The sequence below is a fragment of the Egretta garzetta genome, unplaced genomic scaffold, assembly GCF_000687185.1.
Source record: "Egretta garzetta isolate BGI_Z169 unplaced genomic scaffold, ASM68718v1 scaffold287, whole genome shotgun sequence".
Lineage (NCBI taxonomy): Eukaryota > Metazoa > Chordata > Aves > Pelecaniformes > Ardeidae > Egretta > Egretta garzetta.
In genome coordinates, this window is record NW_009260435.1 from 8,749,610 (window position 1) to 8,766,499 (window position 16,890).

The window sequence follows — 16,890 nt, forward strand, 5'->3', positions numbered from 1 at the left end:
ATTATTTGTGCTTCTTTAGAGAGGAAAACCTTTGGAAATGCCTTCTCAGGCCTGACTTTTTTTTTCTAGGCATGTGTACAAATTTTCCCATTTTCTGCCTGTCAGGAAGCTAAATGATCTCACAGTACATCATCATAACTTTTTTTCAAAAATACCATCTTTGGGTTCTGATTTTACAGAATTCTCTTCTGTAAGAAGTTGTTTTTCTGTTGCTCTTCAAAAAGGGCAATCTGTCACAGAAATCCCAGCTGGCAAGAGAGTGGGTGAAGTCCTCAGACCTAGTAAAGATTTTTCTTGTACACTGCTTGCCTACTTTCCAAAACGCAAAGGGGTTGATGAGTTGTTTTTTAAGAGAAGCAATGATTTTGTAGAAATGTGAGAAGGCTGTTCATCTTCATTCAGTAGCATTATGCAAGATTCCAAACATACACAGTAACACCTTTTCTTTCCATAGACTCCATTACCACTTCAGGTGTGTTTTCTTGTAGTTCTTAATTTCTTTTTCATCCCATAGTGTGCTTCAGCATTGTAGAAGATGTGGAATTTGCATTTTTTTCACCCACAAAATTGTGTTCCATAATACTGGCTTTCATTTAAAAATAAAACAAAAAATGCCTCATCTCCCCCAAACCCAAACAAAAGCAATCAAACACCCCAACCCACACACACCTAGCCCTTACAATTGGAAAAGATGGAGAATACAGTTAGCTGTCTGAGCTTACAGGACATCTGAACCAAGACCTTTCAGAACAGTGAACTGCCATTCAGTGTGATCTGGGCCATGTGAAACCTCTGGTTGTTTTTTCCAAGGTGCTATGGAATGCCTGTTATTTCACTGAAGCCTGATGCTTGACATTTTGGCTGTTTGTTGAAATACACAGCAGGAGGTCAAAGGACAGACCCCTTGGGTGCTGAAGAACCAAAAATATAAACTGGTGAATCGGATTGTTTAAAAACACAGTGTTTAAAACTCGGAGAGGTTAAGTCAGGAAATCTTTCTTTTCTGGTAGTTCCCGGGGTGGGATATGGTCAGCCAGGGCAGAAGATGGTGGATAGGGAATGAGGTAGGGTGCAGTAATTTTAAGTTGGGAAGTGTTTCTTAGCATGGGTCATATGTGTATGGGTTTTGTATGACAGAAATATACCAAAGTATGATTGAAGTATAGCAAAGGCTATTTTAGAATGTAGAATAAGCTTAACCTTACCATACAATTTTAAAATAATTGTTGCATAATTTGGCCTCATGGAAACAAAATATGTCACCTCTGTGGGGAAAAAAGTACTATGCTAAAAGTATGTAACATTGTTTACACAGTTTTAAATATTTAAGAGGTTGTAATACAAATAATTTTAAATGTTTGTGTGCAGTGACCTTTTCTGTTCTAAAACCAAAATTAACTTAGTTGTACTCAGACAGAAAAAACTTTAATTTCTTAACTTCGTCACTTAGGCACTTAGTTTCCTAAATGAGGATAAGATTATATGGGCAAGATGCCCTGTAGCATAGGAGATGCTTTTAGAAGACTGGTGTGGCTGTTTCCAAATGGCAGTTTTCAGTCGTTTGCTTTTCTACTGTTCTAAAAATGAGGGGGAAAGTTGCCTTTATTCATGTTGTTTAGGAGTTTAAAAAGTTATTTCATTGGGTTAGTTTTAATAGAGACTCAAAAGTTTCTTCTGTGACAAGCATTTTGTTAAGAACCTTCCTTATACTTAATGTAACAGCGTCTGCAGGACTAAAACACTGTGTAATTCTTTAAAAATCTACTCACCTCAACTTTGTCTTTCTTGCTTTTCCTTTGCTTTTTTTGCCCTTTTTTTGCTAGCAAAACACAAGTTTAGTTCAGATTCCGCTCCCCCCCCCAATAAAAATCTGTCCAGACTTAGTTTGCATCCTATTCAATAAGGCATAATGGAATTATGTATCTGAAAAAGGCTACAAGAGTTGCTTTAAAGTTTTGATTTGTTCCTCTTTTTTTTTAAGTTGGAATATTATCTGCAAACATCTGTGCTAAGATCCATGCTCAGTCTCTGCTACATAGCAGATTTGTGGGAATGTCAGTGTGAAATTATTTCTACAACTTTATAATGTAATCAGTTGCTCATGAATGTAAAATAAAAGAAATATCATTAATTATTGCAGAAAATTTCAAGACCTAGTATATTTGAAGGAAAAACAGAAACACCAACTTTTGAAAGGTAAATACAATGATCAGCTGCATCTTGAAATCAGGTACACAAAATGGCACATGCTGTGTTATTTCTCAGGTAATTGGGCAAAATTATTTAATTCATATTTTCATAATGTGTATTTTCTATGATAGAAAATTTTGAATGGCAGTTGTAATGTACTTATCAACAAGACGTGTAGAATTCAGGTTCCAAGCATCAAAACACATTCTTAGTAATGCTTAAACTGCAAATTAGTCAAGATTCGTAAGATGTTAAATAAATTGTACAGATTGCTAAAAGAAGCACTTTTATAATATTGTATATGAGTTAACAGTATTACTAGTGCAATTGGAAAACAATTTTAAAATAGTGTATAAAATGTTAATTCTTGGATATTCATTGTTGGGTAATGAACAGTTATAGTTCTACACTTAAAGAATACGCAAAATTGTGGAATTTTGTGTGTCGGGGGAATAACTGAAATCTTACGCGTTTCTTTTGGTGCGTATTGTGGGCAGACATACTTCATATAATTAATCTAAATGACTATTCCAGATCCCACAGCCCAAAATGTCGTACTAATATTAGCCATCTTTCACAATTGTTGGTACAAATTTAATCTTTAAAAGTTTAGTCAAGACATAGTTGTAGTTATTTGTTATATATGCATTTATAGGGCCTTTAAAAAAAAAAAAAAAAAAGGCAAACTGCTTTCAGAGTCTCTCAACTGCTTTTCAGAATCTCTCTTTTCTTCGTGGAAAAGGTCCTGTTTTATCTCTGTTTACTCCAGTGATATGCAGTGTGGGCCAAATAATTCGAAATTTTACTTTAACTTAAAATGCTTGCTTACAAATTCAGCCTAAATGGTTCTGGTATTAGAAGCTAACTCTGTCTTTAAACTACAGATTAGTAAGCAGTCACTGTAATTCTAATTGAATATGATGTACTGCTTTCTCCTATCCTTGTGTTTAAGTAGACAAAAATAACTTGAATATATAAATCTGATCTGTGTTTTCTGTTAGAACTTTGTTTGATACTACTTTATGGGCTTTAAGATAGCCATTTGGATTATTGTAGCTCTAGCACCAAAGAATCTCAGTCCTCAAACACTTTTCTCTGTTACTGAGCCAAGGTAGTTATGCTGATATTAACAAATAATTAGTGCTCCAAGAGCAGATCAGTAGATGAAAGCAGTTGATTCACTGCACTGTGGTTCAGAGGTGTTATTTTAGACCAGACTGGCATTCCCTGGACAGAATGCCCATACTGTGCACATATTCAGAGCTGTGTTGTGGAACATCAGTTATTGGTTCAGACTCTTGAGGATCTCGCTCTGTTAGGGAGTTGGAGCAGTTGTAGACCAGAGCTTCTAGTTTGTTTTACTCGAAATCTAGTTTGCATACCCCAGGACTTCTCTGTATACCAAACCAGTATGTGGGAACAATCAAGGAATGTGCCTTAAGACCATGGTATTGTTTCACACCAAGCTGTTAATGTAAATGCAGCTGTAATACAGGTTTTGTTACCTGGGAATATTTTTCCACAGACTGAAGGTGAGTTTGCACGTACTTTGCAACTACTCTGTACACAGGTTGTAAATGTCACTTGTTTGTAGTTCTGTTCTGAAGTTGTATGATGTTTTTCTTTCTTGCTGTAGAATTTTTCCCTGAATGATTTTTAAAATCTTCCTATAAAATACCAGTATAAAATAATAAAATATTCCAAATGAAGTTCAGTGAATATGTATAGCAAAGAGCAGCAAAAAATTTGAGCTCATAGGGTTTTAAAACAACAAATGGCACCCAAATCTTGTATTTTCTAAACAATGAGGGAAAAAAAAACAACCGACAACAACAACAAAAACCCGAAACAAAACCCAACCTTTAATTTCTAGGCTTCCGTAGCTTGGGACATATGTATGTTTGCACCCGGTAGATTAATCTCTTGGATTCAAAATTATGTCTTGTACTACTCACTTGAAGTAGTTTTATTCTAAAAGATGACCCCTTATAGACAATCTGGCAGCTAGTTCATTAGTATAGCTCATATTTGATAGTCTAGCCATGGTTTGTATCATGCTTTAGAAAATGGGTTCATTGTTTTCATTAAACAGAAGTCAGATTTTACATTCTAACTGTTCACTGAAATCTTCCTTTCTGTGTAATACAGTTGTTATCTTTCTCACATTTTCTGGTCTTTTTGATGTCTGAATTTTTAGTTTTCTTACACTGTAACCAGTATTGTTTGCACATAGAGTAACAAGTAAGTTTCATTCCTAATATTAGATGGAAGACTATTCTTTTTCAGCTACTGAGTTACTAACAGAATGATTTCTTGAAATCCTGTATTATTTTTCTTTTTATTGCGGGATTTTAGTGCTTCACAAGTGCTAGGCTTTGTTTATTCATCTGTAGTTTTCAGCAGAGGTAAATTATTTCATTGGAGACCTGTTCTATCTAAATGAACTTAATGTTGTGCTTAGCCATCTAAAAGATCATTGTTCATTGTGGATAATTGTTTTGTGATGGTGATTGTGCAAAAACTTGTTCAATTTTATTTTTATATTGTTTTATTGGTATAAATGACTCATGGGACAATATGCTGATGAGAGACAGTATGTTTCTGCATGAGAAATTAATATAGAGAGATTTTTCTTTTCTTCCTCCCCGCTTCCTCTCCCTCCCTTACTGTGTTTTGCCAAAAATGAGTGAGAATGCGAGGCTGGGTTTGGACAAGGTTGGGATTTTGGTTGCTAGAAAGTGAGGGAGATTGTGATGGATTCCTTTTATATGTTAAGGGCACATTTGAAGAGTTTCTCGGTGTGAATCTTGTGTGTGTACATATATGTAATCCATCTGGGATTTCCAGTGTGGAAATGCTGCTCTGTGTGTCCTAATGAGGCATTAGTCATTCCTTTATTTAAATCTTTTTTTTTTTTGCATATCTGTGTTCAAAACTTCCCACATAAAGCATAATACTGTGCTTGTTAACTCTGCAACTACACCTCACCCCCCAGCTGCTTGTTGAAAAGTAGTAGCTAAAGGTCATGTATATACACTGTTTCATAAAGATTCAACTGGATTTTCATATGAAAACAATTCTAAATATTTACTAGGATTTATACCCCTCTGTTACCTTAAGTGTTTCTCTGGAATAGATGAGGTAATTAGAAACAGTTGTGGAAAGACCAGTTATGTCAGCCACAGCTGATGGGTGGTTGTGAGTGTTGGCTTTTGTGCTGGAACTTTAGTCTTGAGTTTCCACTCTAATATTACCCTTTCCCCCTCTTTTTTCTAGAAGTTTGAGAGAGAGGAGGAGAACTTGGATAGAAAATCTGTTTGTATATTTGAGAATGTCATTTAATGGTTTAGATAGTCCAATAAAAGAAAAACATTTCTGTTTGACACAAGTAGCAAATACAGGTTGTAATTTGGTAAACAGGTTGGCCTATCTCTTGTTAATTCCTTATGAATGAAAAATCAGTGTAACAGGATGAAAAGATTCTTAGGACTTCCTCAGTGACCAGTAAGATTTCACCACTCAAGGGTATCTCAGCAGTCTCTTATCCCCACTCAAAGTATTCCTCTGACTTAAATTTGAAGTAGGAAATGGAATATTCTTGGATTAGTTTATTTAAGTGAATGTAAAACTTGAAAACAGATTTCTGAATGTTTGTAGTATGTAGCACCTATTCCAAATAACCATTTTCTGTAGAACTCAGTATCATTTAGCATATAGGCGAATCTCGTGAATTGTCTTAAATTCCTGGATCAGTAGAGCAACATGTCTAGACTTCCAGCTTGAAAATATGTCATAAAAACATAGTAGCAGGGAATTGGTTATTACTTTTAAGAGCCCTGGAACAGTCTGTTGCTTAGGTAACGTTAAAAGTGGCCAAAAATTAATTCAAGTAATTTTTTAAAAATATTTGAATAAATAAAGTACAAATGCATTTTGATTAATGGAATATTTGGTGATATTATCTCTTTTGTCTGCATGTCACTGTTCAGCGACTTTTCAATTTAAGTTTTAAATTTTAAAAGTTAATTTGGGAGACTTATTTGCTCCTATTTTCATTTCCTATATAGAATTTTTATCTGAAATATATATCCTATATAGAATTTATATCTGAAATCAGACCAACTGTTGTTCTTCCGTCTTCCCCCCCACTTTATTTTGTATGTCACCATCATCATTTTAGGTAATTTGAGCTACTTCTGATACTGAAAAATTTTGAATGGGTTAGAAATTATATTAAACTTTTACCAAATTTAAATCTTTACAGTGAAAATTGAGTTCCATCACTGAAAGGATGGGAAAGGCTGGTGTTCCTATAGCAAATGAAGATAAATACTAGAAACTAGTTTTTAGAATTTGACTGTTCAAATATGAACATATGAGCAAATTGCATATAGCAATATGACCACGCTATTTTGTATATTTGTGGGTACAAATGGCAGTTCAGTCTCCCTTTGGAGCATTTGGATTTTTTTTTTCCTGGTCACCCTAAAGCAGTGTGTGCATGTGGCTTTATTGAAATAATACAAGGTTTAAACAATCAGTTTGTCGACAAAGTTCATACATTGTGTTTTAGATGTTATTGTACAGTAAGATTCTCATTTTTACTTACATAATTCAGTACTGATCTATGTATGTCCTTTTTATAAACATACAGTTTTACTCTGAAAAGTGACTGAAAATGCTATTTGACAGATTAATTTTTCAATGAAACCAAATTTGTAGTTGCTCAACTGAAGTTTAGATTTAAGTTAATTTAGATTTCCAACTGTTAGCTTTTGTTCTTGCTTTACTCTCAATAGTATTGCGGAATCAATTTGGTGGTGTAAAGGTACTAATTGGCTTCTTGCACATCATCAACAAAATTTTCTAAGTAGTTGTATCTGCATCTGTGTCGAAGAGGCTGTGCAGGTAGAGGAACTTAACGTTGTATTTTGGAAAATTCCATGTGTCACGCAGCCTTCCTTTCTGGAGATGAAATACAAGAAAAAGAGTGTACTAATTTACTGCTAAATACAAAGTTGAGTTTGTAAATAGGTAAGAAAAATGCAGCTGTTAATTAAATTCAGCCCATCTTGCTATGAAAATTTGTGGGAAATACCAAATAGGAAATCTACAATACCACATTCTGAGTGTCACTTTGCAGAGTACAGCACAGTACATGCGTTGCTTTATTTAATTTTTTATAAAAATAACTTGTTTTGTTTTTTTTCAGCAAACAAGAGCATGACTCTTCAGACGAAACAAAAGAATGCAATAGAAATCAAACTAAAAAAGTTGCATCAGTTGAAAAGAATGAAGAAAGCTCATCACTGTCAAATACAGAAAATGTTTCTAGTTTGGAACTCCCTGACAACAGCTCAAAGAATTCTTTGCATGAGAAAGGAGCATGTTGTGATTCAGATAATAACAAACAATTAGTAGATGAAAAACAAAAATGTATTCATGATGAAAGTGAGTTGAAAACTTGCCAAAGTTCAGATAATGTCATCTTGAATGAGCAGACTAAAGTACGTAGCTTGGATGAAACTACACTTTCAGCAATGAACGCAAGGGACTTAAAACTAACATTGGGTGAAGATGTTAGTTTTGAGCAGTTCTTGAGAAAAAGAGATGAACCTGAATCCGTTAGTTCAGACATTAGTGAACAAGGCAGTATTCATTTGGAGCCTTTGACTCCATCAGAGGTATTAGAGCATGAAGCTACTGAAATTCTTCAAAAAGGCAATGTTGCACCTTCATCAAAGAAAGCTGGACAGCTCTCTGAACAAACAGATGAGACTTCTAAAGAAAGCAGTCCCAGCAGAATGGAGACAACTGTAAACAAGACAGACGAAAATGAAGCAAGCTGAAATTATGTTAATTTTATTGTTTGTTATAAACAATGGTAAGAACACCATGGACCATTCCTGATGAATGTGCTCATTGATGCTCATTACTAAAAATAAAAAAGGCAGAGGAGAGGGAGGAGAAAGAGACGCTAACAGGAAGTTTTGCATATGAAGGTAGTATGTATGTACAACTGAAATTAACTAAACTTACAAAAGGTAACACATTCAAATATATCTTCCTGTCTCTTGGCTGTGATATATCTTACTAGATTGACATTTGAAAGGAGGAATAAATTCTTAATTTTTATAGTTAACTAGCCCGGGGAAAAGGTGACTTGTTTGCCAAGAATATTTTTTTAAATCCTTCAGTGTGAATATCATTAAACAGCGGAATTTAGTATGAATTCACTTCTGATGCTGAAATGGAGCGCACATGTAATGATGGTTATTGGTCTGCTGACAATTTGGGTAAACATAACCCTTTGGACTTGGTGTCACATTCCTGTCTGTAAAAGCATGTAAACAGAATTATATGAATCTATGCACCTCTGTACAGGTGTAATCCTGCCAGGCTGTAAGCTTACCTTAATAAACTTTCAGTGAAAGTGAAATTACTACAATAAAAATATATATTTGTGGGGTTTTAAGTGTTCAGGCTGTGCAGAAATACCGAACATAACTGTATAAAGTAGAACATACTGCTGAAAGTACTGTAGCTGTTAGGCTTTTACCAGTGTTTTAATTATTCTTAGCCGTAGACCCGTAGGAATGGTCTGTAAGTCACACCAAAGTACAGTTTAACATAAAAACTGTTTTAAGCAAAAAGAAGGAAAACCCCAAACTGGAAACACCAACTGGCATGCATTCTGCCATTTTGCAGCTGCTACTGGCTAACTGTTGCAAAAAGGACACAAGGGCATATAAAGTAGAATTGTACAGATCAATTTCAGGACTTTTTGTAGTCTAAATTGTGTACAGAAAGATGGCTGCTTGTTTTGGTTTGGTTTTTTTTTTTTGTCTTCTGGTTAGCAGCTAGATGTAGGAATGCATATGATTAATGGTAGCTTGCTCTTATGAATTCATTGCTCCATTTGAAACATTCAGAATGTGCTTTTGACTTACAGTTTTGTTTCTAATGAATGTTAAATGTTTTGAACAGCTGTTAAAGCACTGCTGTAAATTATTACTTTTTGAGTAAATATTTGCAACAAAATTTTGTCTTTGTGCATAATTTTATGCTCAGCTTGAAACTTTGGGCATAATCTTCCCACGTTTTTAAAAAATATTTTGTGACAGTTTCCAAAAACTATTTCATTTTGAAATTCTGAATTTGAGACTTATGTGGGGGTTTTTGGTTGGTTGGGGTGTTCTTTGGTTTTGGTTTTAGAATTAAATGAGCAAGTGCCTATGCATAAACATATTTTTGTAGCTGTGCATTGTGGTAAGATGTGCTAACTTTCTCAGATCATATAGATATTTTTCTGGGACATCAGCATGTAACTGAAGTCTACTCTGTCCTCCTAGGTTGAACTGGGCTCAGCTGCTAAATGAATCTAATGGGCAACAGTATTAAAATTTAGAGAGCATCCAGCTTATTGTTGGAGCCTCTAAAGAAACCACATCGATCTTAACATCTCAAACATTGCTTCAAACTCTAAAAGAGTTATATGACTTAAATTTTGAATTGCATCTTCATTTTCATCCATGCAGGTTTAGAAGACTTTTAAATGAAAAGTGGAACAGTTTACATACTCAGAGCTCTTCAAGATCTGCCACTTTAAGAACTTTGAATAGCAAGATACACAAAAAAGCTGAGAGCAATAAATTGCAGTATTATTTTGTTCTTTAAAGATTTTAGTGAAATAGTTAACTCAAGGGTGTGATTAATCAGTCTGTCTTCATGCATGTACACATGGAAGATTATAAAATACATCATCACAATGAGGACAGTTTAGAGGACTTACACATCAAGTTCCAGAGCTGATTATGTGACTGAAGGTGTTCCTGAACCCAGAGAAATCTCTATGGTATTTTTAATCTGATTGATGATCTTCCATGCAAATGATATATTTTTTAATAACACTCTGATATGTGGTGTTGGAAAAGATTAAATTCAACTGGAACCAGTTGTATGATACTTGCTTGTAAATTCCTTACATTTGTCTTTTATTACGCAATTAAATTTTTAAAACACCTACCATTTTAATAAGAATTTGAAAGAATTTGGCAACATAATCTTGAGAAAAGTTGGAAAATAAAACTCAGATTGAAAAATCTATGTATTTGGCAGACATATGTATATTCTCAGATACTTAATATGTAAAGCTTGTTTGTTTCAAACCATGTAGAGAATGCTTATACAAAAGGTAATGTTAGGTATAAAACACCCAGATATCTAGTAGCCCTTCCAAAAGAAGAGGTGAGAGAACTATGATGGTGGTCTCTTCTATAACACTGACGGTGTATCATGAGAACAGTGACATGGTATTTTTGTGAAGGAGAAAAACTAAAACTCATTACAATTTTTCCTAGATGAAGGAATTAATTTACTGATTAAATGCTGTAGAAGACTGCATGATTATGAAGATAAATCTCTATCGTGTTCTCTGGGAGGTTTCCTAGAGATAAGTTAAATTGGTACTTTTGTCTGAAGTAACTCAAGAAGATCAAGTTACACTGAATGCATTTTGGGTTTTTTTGACCATAACTGTGCATAGTTCAGTTTTTCGTTTGTTTCTGAGTCATTTACAAGTTTTCTTCCATCCAGCTGTCAGTAGTTCTTATTCTGTGCCACCTCTCTTTGTACTTTAGGAAGACGTTTTACCTCAAGTGTTCATTGCCTTACCAAAACGAATAACTTAATTTTTTTTACCCATTCTAGATCACCATTTCCCCTCATCTCAAGAGATTTACTATATTTGCTTGAATAATAATTTCAGATTGTTTCTATAATGTTTATTTTTAAGGAAATCATGTCACACGTGCATCTTCATTATTTGCATTTAATGGAAAACTGTTGTCGCTACTGGATAAGGGTCAGTGAGTATTCAGTCACTTGGAGGTTCCTCAAGTGCAGCCAGTGTCTCAGTTTGCCTTGGACAGTTTGGGAAAGAAACTTTGGCTTACTTGCAGTTCCATCTTTCTTTATCAGAATGGATGAGTAAACCCAGGGGTCAAATCATAGCACATACTGAGTTCTAAGTATTGGGTGATGTATTTTAAACAAGAAAATTCTTATAATGAAACCATGTCCACTTCCTTTTTCCTGGAAATGGGGGAGGGGGGGGAGAAGAACCCTGGGCAATAGGTGTTAAATTGCATTCTGTGGTGCTTTACTGCCAGAAGGCATTAGAAACTGAAGGTCAGGGTAAAGAGTAACACTTGGTATTCTGCTAAACCTTAAATAAAAGATCTCAAATCTTTTCTGCAGGCATTAAGCATTGTTACTTATATGCTGGCATGTAGGAAGCAGTTATTTTTTTATGCTGTAGGATATACTAGTATTCTACCAAAGACTGTGGCCATAGGCTGTCACAGTAGAGTTTTGTTAAGAGCCTCTTTAGAAATTTTTGAGTAGGGCAAATTTTATACCTGATTGTTCTCTCTTTGTTTTCATTAGCGTTTGATTTTTGAGGCTTGTGAGCTTACTTTGTCTAATTGCATCCTGTATTTTTTGATGTATGCTTAATATGCCTCTAATAAAACATACTTACAATTTTTTTATGATTACTTGAATGATTTTTGCTTTTAGTAAAACCTTTACTCCAGTTTCAATGCAGCTCAAAAGGACAGTTCTTAGATGAAGCCCAGCAGGTTATCTCTTTTGAATGTTACATTTTTATGCATAATTTTGACTCTAATTTTTTGCCATTAATTCAGTGCTAAAAGGGAAAGTATGCTGACTGATATTTCATATTAGTTTACAGACAGTATGGAGGAAGTTCTCTTCTATGATCCTTTGAGTTTTGGATCATTGTTCTAGCTCTGAGACACTTGATGAAAATTTTGTGTTCAGTCATTTCATTGACCCGAAGCAACCATGTTAAGTTGAAGTTTCCTGTATTGCATCAGACTTAAAAAAAAAAAAAAAAAAAAAAGAGAAAGGGGGGGGGGGGGAAGGAAATCTTTTAGCTGTGAAACACTTAATTTTGAGGGAGATTAATGTAGCTGTCATGCCTGCAAGGTGCTATAAAGCTCATGTGTTTATTGATGAAAAAATGTACTGGTTTTGTTGAGGTGTTTTTACTGTTCAAACCATTATTTCAGAGAAGCTGAGGTTTTTGTGACAACCACAAGGATAACTTATGTTTTATGTATATCTGCATTTAAATCTGGGCAAACAGCTTCTTAGTAAGAAAATCAAATGCTCTAATTGCATGTGTGGGCTGTAACATAAATTTAAAATAAGATTAATTCCATGATCAAAAAGTGTTAGATTGTCAGTAATCAATTTTCCATTCTGTAAGCATTTTTAAGTAACATTGTTAAATGAGTCCCTTAGGTTACAAATTTAATGTAAATAAACTTTGCTTCATGTTTTAGTTCACTAAATTCTCAGTGTTAGGCATTTAATTCAAAAGGGCTGTTTTGTCCAAAAATTTTGGTGAATGAGGTAGCATATAGTGGTATCTTCATAAAGTTGTCTCATACTGATAACATGGTAGCCTTGAAAATGTAACCTTCATATCTTTTGCTCATAAAAAGTATAATTAACAATTAATCCTTTTGACTAAAGGAAAGTAACCTGTGGGTCTGTTTCTTACACAGCCTCTTGTGACTTTTTCATTCTGATCCTGTGTATGATATTCTAGCAACAAACTGAAGTCCTTACTTCTCTTTTAAGGCTGTAGAACAAGTGAAACATGAATACTTAATAGTTTTTAAATTGTATATATATGAATTACTTGGGTGTTTACTGCCTGAAATGAGGATTGAATTTTGTGTACCAGTTTCTCAGGCTTTCAGCTGAATTCAGCTGAAAATTTGTCTTTCCACTTCATGTTGGAAAGACTTCATTTCCTCTTTGAGCTAGCAAGTTGATGGTAATGTGGTATAGTTTTCCCAGGATGTTTAGTGAAATGCAGTGTATTTGTTAGATATGGTTTATTTTTCCTTCTCACAATCCTTTGTATCTTGGAATGTCTCCTTCTCTTGATGGTTGGTGTACAATCAACTTTTATGTTGTTGGCTGGTGATGAAAAGGAAGACACTTCTACAGAGGAGAAGCAAAAGTAAGTTCAGAATTTTAATCATGAATAGAAGTGTGCAACATGCAGGGCAGGTTGGTTAACCTGCTTTATCTGATGAAGTGAAGCTTTTTTACTGATTCCTAAAATTGCAGATTGAGGAACCGGAGCAGTTGGGCGCATCCAACTTTAATGGCTGTGAAAGATAGTAAAGAGCTTTAGATATCTGTATCAGATCAGAATTCCCAAGAGGAGTCTAAGGCGACATGTTCATGCTAGGGAAGCTTTTCTTCTATTTGTGTGATTTTCCACTCTGTTTTCTTTCCCAGATAACATATACTGGATGCTCTCTGGAGACAATAGAAAGGCCAGTTACCCTAGAGGAGATGAGTCCTTGTGTGATCTTCCTTGATGGAACCAAAAAGGAGCTCTTAACAGGCGGCATGTATGCTGTTTTATATTGATATAGTAAGATGTGATTTAGTGTTGAATAGTGCCATTTTATTAGTCTTTACTAAGCAATGAAGCTCTGTCAGTTATTCTGAAGAAGATCTCTCTTAACAATACTGTTCAAAATAAACATCCTTTTAAACTATACCTTGTCACTTTTGAGGGACCTTTGTCTGAGATAGCAGGCTAGTAAGTACCACAGCAGAAAAGTATCAAGGCAGCCTGTGTCATCCTCTGTTTTAAGGCTGATAATGACTTAGCCTTTCTTGAGGATAACATACGAAGTTTCTTTGAGTTTGTTACAAGAGAAACTTGAATGCACAGAATTTCTATTGTTTATAGACCTGCTTGGAACTTAATATCGATTCAATGTAAATTAGTAAGACAAACTTATTAAAGCAGAACATATTTTTAATATCCTAAAACTTAATTCTGTTTGATAAAATAAATCCTTTGTCCTCTGGGTTCCTCAGAAGGCAGTCTTGATGATGTAAAAGGAAATGAAAGTAAACCTGTATTTGAAATATGGTAAACATCCCAAAGTTTTTCCTAGCAAAAGTCATGCCAAGTTACTTGTGCACTCTGTGCATTGTTATACATTCCCATCCAGAACAGAACTCTTTCTTCTCAGTTTTATTTAGTGGAGTGAAAGATAAAGCTTCCTCCCTTCCCTTTGTAGTTATTCCCCTCCTTAGCATATTTTAAATCCTAGTGAGGGTGTAGTGCCAATATCAAACCAGATGTTATATTTGTATGGTCTGTAAATAACAGAGGTAATGTTATCATCGAAGATGAGCCTGGGAGCTAAAATTCAAACCTTTAGTGGATATTAAAAATCATGAACTGAGTACAGCATGAAACTAAACCATACTACAGTTAGAATTTTGGCATCATTCTTGTAGTCAACCCCTGGCTGTTTCTTAGTGATTTCTTTGTCCACCCTGCAGGGTTTTAAAACCCTCCTAGTTCCTCCACTAGATAGTCTTGTGCTCTTCACTTGTTTAATCTGCCTTTTCTCTCAAATTGGTGAGTTAATGAACATAACAGAATTAAAAATAATTATTCCCAGCTTGTACTTCACAGCAGTTCGTTGCTTCAATTTCACAACCCCAAGAAGGGCTGTGTACCTGAAAGTTTATCTTTCTATTATAGCCACAGATACAGTTTCAGGGGAAAAAAAAAATATTATTCTTTTCCCTTGTAAATCTGCATCACCAACACCCTTTGGACTAATCATACTACACCACCACAAATAGAGCTAAATGAATTTTGCTTTATAAATCACTTCTGTTATTTAGCCATTACCATTTTTTTTAGATTAAGGTGGCTGAGTTTTATAATAGGTCTCCAAGTTTAATCTCAGAAATTTGCTAAGCCAAGGCTTGTAAGGCTCTGAATCTGTATGAATGTTTTCAGTGATTGAAGCAGCCCTTTTCCTCTGTAGCTGCTAAGTCTCACTTCAAACAATTTTTGTGTATACATGCTGAGCTAAATCACAGAGCTGATCAGGCTGAAAAAGTGCTGGCAGCAGCAGAGAACGGGATGGCCAGTTTAGGCCATTCAGTTGCTGCTGAATGGGAAACCACAGCCTAAGAAACACAGCTTTTGGAGTGGTCTGTAGGGAATTGTAGACAAATTCCTACTTTGTCGGGGGTAAAGCATTTCCATAAGAGGAATAAACACACTGAGCTTTCAGTATACCAAACAGCTGCAAGTAATGAAGCTATTGGATCAGTTCCTTTGGAAACTGTCTGCTTATTATGGCTGGATCTCCAGAGATGTTGTTAGTTGTGTATATTTCAAGTAACTGCTGCTGCTGAAGGTAGAAACCTTTTTTGAGTATGACCTATACATCCTTCAGTGCAAGGGTTCTAATACAACTTTTATAATTTGCATGCATGTGATGTATGATTTTTAGATCTATGCAAATTCAACATATTTGGTTCATCCATGCAAGCATGTTGCAGTAGGGGCACCCTATTGCAGTTTCAAAAGACTAATTTTCAATCCAAATTCTGAAAATTCAAATGTTATTGTGTAGTATTTCAGAAAGTAGAAAACTATTCTGCTACCCAGGAAGACATTCAGCACTCGTACTTTAATTTTTAATTATATACAAAATCTCATTGCTAAGTAAATCTGGGAGAGAATGGAGGGACTCAGAATGAATCCCAGTGCTGTGAGTAATTAAGAAGAATTCAGCCTGAAAGAGGAAACCTTTAGAAAAACTGAACTTGGTAGAGGGTAAGTGATAGCAGTATAGGAAGTCAAGTGATTGGACTGTTACTGCATTCCCATTATTTTTCCTTGTACACACGTGTATGCTTGTTCACGTGCAACTATAATGAAAACAGAACTTGGTTTTATTTTCCCTGATGTAGATGAACAGAGTAATAAAGAGCAAAAGGGGTGTTAGTTTTTATCGTGTTAAAAAGAGGGTAGAGTTCAGCAACAATCCTTATGCTCTCTTGAGCACAAAGTTGTCTAAAAAGATTGTTGTACAATTGCCATTATCCTTGAATTAGAGCACCTTGCTAACCCAAGCACGCTTCTGACTGGCTGAGCTAATCAATAGAGAGAAATGGGATTTCATCTCCACTCTCCATAAAAATAGGTGAGATGTGCATTCAGTCAGTTCATGCTAAGGAAGTAGAGCTCCCTGAGGGCTCTGGGAAGCATTGTTCCTGTCCAGGACAGCTGTGCGTCTCAAACTGTTGCTAGGCTTGTGCATTTCCACCAGGCTAAAGCTGGCCCTTGCTATTACAGTTGATTCATAGACACTAATATATATGGGAAAGTTTATTCATTGTTGAAATCAAACAAACAAACAAAAAAATTCTGCATAATAGTGGACCTTTTTCCTGACTGTGAGCTTTCACAGAGTGATTTAACTGCACTAGTGAACTGCCATTTAGCGGTGGTATCTTGGAAGCTTTTCACATGCCGTTACCTCTTAGTGCAATTTATATTTTGGCAGTAATAAAAATATATCTATTGTCTTCTCACATCATATGTGGTTTATATTAACATGTTCTTTATTTGATGTGTTTGCACAGTCCTTACAAATACATTGGTTCTTTCCACCAAAATAAAATGTATTGTTTGAAAGAACTTAAAATCCACTTGTAATTTTATGGGAGTTTCTTGATCACATCTCTCTTATATCATTTTGTATGCGACCCTGCATAAAATAAATTGGGGGGAGCAGGGGGAGAGAACTATGAAAAAATGTTTTA

General features: G+C 34.9%; 1 protein-coding gene across 9 annotated transcripts in view; it reads left to right on the top strand.

Moving 5' to 3' along the window:
• The window catches only part of ZNF280D (zinc finger protein 280D), a 48,103-nt gene extending 36,852 nt beyond the window's left edge, over positions 1 to 11,251 (top strand). For 3 of the 9 annotated variants that reach the window (XM_035899301.1, XM_035899302.1, XM_035899304.1), the window contains one exon: positions 7,403 to 11,251. In XM_035899301.1, the coding sequence (XP_035755194.1) occupies positions 7,403 to 8,039 (637 nt within the window). In that variant the 3' untranslated portion in view covers positions 8,040 to 11,251. Of the gene's footprint in view, positions 1 to 2,140; positions 2,266 to 7,402 lie in introns of those variants that run through there. The other 6 variants (XM_035899305.1, XM_035899306.1, XR_004842638.1 and 3 more) reach the window with 6 other exon arrangements.
• Positions 11,252 to 16,890: the final 5,639 nt, after the last annotated feature.